Raw genomic sequence first — 4191 nt, 5'->3', positions numbered from 1 at the left:
GGGGGGGTAGGTATAGGACAGATGTTAGGGGTAGGTTCTTTACTCAGCGAGTCGTGAGTTCATGGAATGCCCTGCCAGTAGCAGTGGTGGACTCTCCCTCATTATGGGCATTTAAGCGGGCATTTGATAGGCATATGGAGGACAGTGGGCTAGTGTAGGTTAGGTGGGCTTGGATCGGCGCAACATCGAGGGCCAAAGGGCCTGTACTGCGCTGTATTCTTCTATGTTCTATGTCTTTCTTCTCTTTCCCCCAACAAAAGAATCTGTTCACCATGGTTAACAGGGTGCTCTACTGTGTCCATTCTATATTTTAATGCTCTTCTGTTCCCACCGTTCCCCTCAATTCCAGGACTTCTAGCCCTATCAGTGGATCATTGCGTGTCACTCCCAAACACATCTCCCCTTCCTCTCCTACAATTCTGAAGGTTCCGGTCCCTCCCCAGTTCACTGGTTCTACCTTCAATCAACCCAATGCTGCAGTTCCTTTCTTTGCCATCTTTCTATGGCATGCAGGAGATGCAAGTTCTCTCTTTTACCTCCTCCATTCTCATCTTGCAAATACTTCAAGCATATTTTCCAAATGAAACAGAAATTTATTTCAGCTTCTTTCAATGTTGTATGCTCATGATGTGGTTTCCTCTACATTAGAAAGGCCATTCACAGACTGAGTGACTGCTTTGAGGAACACATTCAGTCTATAAGCATGTATCCGAGCTCCCAGTAACCTGTCATTTTAATTCTCAACCTCACTCCCACTCTGAGCTATGTTTTGGGATGCCACTGACATGAGGCAGTGGGAGGGGGATTGTGGAGTTGGCAGGATGGCTGGGATGGGAGCAGATCACAGAGTAGGGTGGGGGCAGGGATGACCTGAGAGGGTTTACTTGTCATTGCTTTCAGTACCCCCCACACCCTCAAAGGGTGAGGCATAAAGACCACACCCTCATACCTGACTAAATGTTATTGTTCTGTTCACCCGGGTGAAGGCATCTGGGGAGTGATAAGGAGTAAAGAGGAAAATGGGACCTGAAGCGACAGGTTTGTCTCAGCATTGATGGACAGGATACAGACTGGAATGGGCAGAGGCAAATTCAAATTATGTCTCAAGATTAGAATGATGTGACTTTATAGAATAGAGAGAAGATAATAGCAGGAGTTCAGTGATAAGGTCAGACGTCACAGTTGATAGAGTATGGAATTAGCATGAAGCATCACAAACGCAGGTGTAGAAGGCAAGGGTACCAGAAGCTGTATGACACAAGGAGGGACATATTCCTGCTAGAAAGTAAGTCCAGGGGTTTGCAGCAAAGGTCATGGGGCAGAAAGCTGGAGGCAGAGTTGGCCGGGATTACAAAATTCAGAGACTGAAGAGGAATATTCAGAGGCATGATATTCTGGCCAGAAATCTAAGGATGGCTGACCTGGAAAACTTAGCAAACAAAGTTGCAGAGCCAGATGATGGAAATGTTGACCGATGAAGCTAAATGAAGTCACTTTAAAATAAAAGCAATAGAGTAGCTGAGTCTAGTGAGGCCCCAATGAAACCCAGTGTAGACAAGTGTATTTCAGTACAACCCAGTCTAGTCCCATGTAGACCAGTGAAGCCCTGTGTAGGCCAGTGCAACCCAGTGTAGTCCTGTGCATTCCAATGAAGATTAATGCAGTTTAATGCAGAAACATAAAGTTGATACTCAGACAAATCCATACATTTGAAAGCTAAATTTGAGTGAAGATCAAGAGCTTAATGATGGTCACGGAAGATGTTACCTAGTATGGTGACGAAAATGAACCTCCCAGCTCAGCAAGCAAACCTACATCCAGAACCTCAAACTGAGCTACAAATCTTTTCAAAACTCACTAGCTTAATGAAGTCAAAATCAAAGGAAAAATAAAAGAAAACATTGTTGGCAGTTGGCCCAGGTAATTTTAAACCAACAATTAAAAACCTATTGTTTTGACTAAAATGAACTCCTATTGGAGCCAGTAAACAGCGTCAGTGAGGAGAGGGGGGCAAAGAGAGAAGGGTGACAGTGAATAATGAGGTGCCCCAAAGGTAGTTGCCTGGCTCAGGGTTATCTGGGAAGAAAGTCCTTCTATTGTAATAGAACTATTGATCTCCTTGTGCATGGACATTTCCCTAAAGCCCCATCACTACAGCCCCTCTCTCTGCTTCCATACAAAAGGGCAATTATGTAAGATTCTAAGCCACAAGAGAATGCCATTCAGCCCCTTCAACCTGTACCGCTCCTCGATAAGTTCACAGCTGATGTGAATGTGGCCTGAACTCCACTTCTGCAGGGTCCCCATTATCTTTGATTCCCTTATCGATCGGAAATCTGTCTCACTCAGCCTTCAACAGCTCCAATAATCTGGCCTCAACTGCTCTCTGAGGAAGAGAATTCCGACAATTGATGACTCTCTGAGAGAGCAAATTCATCCTCAGTCATTCATCATCATTGGGTGACCCCCTTATTTTCAAACTGTTCCTTTTTGTTTTAGATACCCCATGAGGGTATTCCCTCTCAGTATTTACCCTGTCAGCAACTTCCCCCCCGCCCCCCCCCCCCCTCCCCCACTCCCCAATCTGTTTCTTATCAGTTTCAATAAGATCACCTTGCTAAACCCCAATCAGCACTGGCCCAACCTGCTCAACCTTTTCTCATAAGACCATCTCTTCATATTCCTCCTTACATAGGGAGAGCAAAACTGAACACAGTGCCCCAGGTGTGGTCTCACCAACGCCCTGCACATTGTAGCAAAACTTCCCTCCTTTGAAGCTACATCTCCTTGCAGTTAAGGCATACATTCCATTTGCCTTCTGAAGTACTTTGCTGTACCTGCATTCTATCCTCTGTTGAGGGGAGTGGATGAAGATGAGTGAAGATGATGTGAGAAAAGTGATGGAGAGTGGGAGAGGGCAATGAATGAGGAAGGATATTGGGTGAGGGGAGTGGGTTGGTCAGGGACATGAGGAAAGGGAGTTTGAAAGGGAGGGTGTGGGAGAAGGGAAGGACTTGGGAATAGGAAAGGAGGAGGAGGGTTAGGGGTGGAATCAGGTTGTTTGCTGCTCCTGGTCTTGATACTAGCTGCTGTTGTATTCACGCAGGGAGTCCTCCTGGAGCACCAGGAGAAGGAGTTTGGTGATGCTGTTGATATCCGCTCTGTCCTTGAAGCAGCCAGGAAGGTCAGGCCTCTGAGAAACACCGATAAATAGACTACCAGCAACTGAAAATCAACAGGAAATGCCACAGTGAAACTGCTGTTCAGTATCAAGTAATTCTTGCATAGAACTGGATCCCCAACCACTGCTTCACTGATCCCTCTGCCTCTGTCCCTTCCAAGCTCCGTCCCTACCAAACCCTCTCCCTCCACCCTTCCAAACTCTGTGCACCCTCCAAACCCTGCCCCCTTCCAAATGCTCTCCTTCTGCCTCTTCAAACCCTGCCTCTCTGTTCCCTTCAAATCTTGTCCCTCCGGCCCCTCTGAACTCTGGTCCCTCCAAACCCTCTCCTTCTGCCTTCTCAAAACTCTTTGCCTTTTCCCACTTCCAAACTGTATTCCTAACTCCCTAGAATTCTTCCTCCAGTGCCACCCTACATGAACCCTGCCTCTCTGCCTCCCGAACTTAGCTATCTAGCCCCAAGAGCTCTGCCCTTCACCCTGTGTTTCTTGGGGCTGCTGAGTGTTATTGCCCTGCACTGTATTAATGAGGGTCTGATCCTAAATCCATCGGTTCATGACCTGATATTTACAGAGTGGGTCAGGAGTGAATTTCTGGCACTGAATTGAAGTGGAAACTGTTCTGTAACCTGAACCTAATCACAATAAAAGAATGTTGTTATTAATTTCAACAAGAATCTCACTTCCCAATTATTGATCCTTTTCAAATCTTATATAGCCCTCAAACTACAGATTAACCCCCTTGTGCTGAAGCAGTTGGGGAACCAATGGGGCACTGTGCCAGAACATCCTGAATATCCCCTGCTGAAAAGGGCATTCATTGGTCAGTGGCACCTTTCTTAGACTCGAGTGGGATGTGAGCATCACTGACTAGGCTTATCTCTAAATGCCGTGGAACGGAGTGTTTCACATGCTGAGCCTGGAGCCATATGTTGGCCAGACTGGATGAGGACAGCAGATTTGCTTCCCTGAAGGGTATTAGTGAATCAGTAGGTTTTGAACAATAATCAA

The 4191-nt window shown here is 46.3% G+C and overlaps 1 protein-coding gene across 1 annotated transcript in view; it reads left to right on the top strand.

The window, feature by feature from the left end:
* Window positions 1-3851, top strand: part of selenou1a (selenoprotein U 1a) — a 33379-nt gene extending 29528 nt beyond the window's left edge. The window contains exon 6 of the mRNA XM_043712238.1: window positions 3107-3851. Coding sequence (XP_043568173.1) covers window positions 3107-3214 — 108 coding nt within the window. The 3' untranslated portion in view covers window positions 3215-3851. The remainder of the gene's footprint in view (window positions 1-3106) is intronic.
* Window positions 3852-4191: the final 340 nt, after the last annotated feature.

This window comes from Chiloscyllium plagiosum, chromosome 22 (genome assembly GCF_004010195.1).
Source record: "Chiloscyllium plagiosum isolate BGI_BamShark_2017 chromosome 22, ASM401019v2, whole genome shotgun sequence".
Taxonomy (NCBI): domain Eukaryota; kingdom Metazoa; phylum Chordata; class Chondrichthyes; order Orectolobiformes; family Hemiscylliidae; genus Chiloscyllium; species Chiloscyllium plagiosum.
This window is presented reverse-complemented; position numbering and strand designations above follow the sequence as displayed.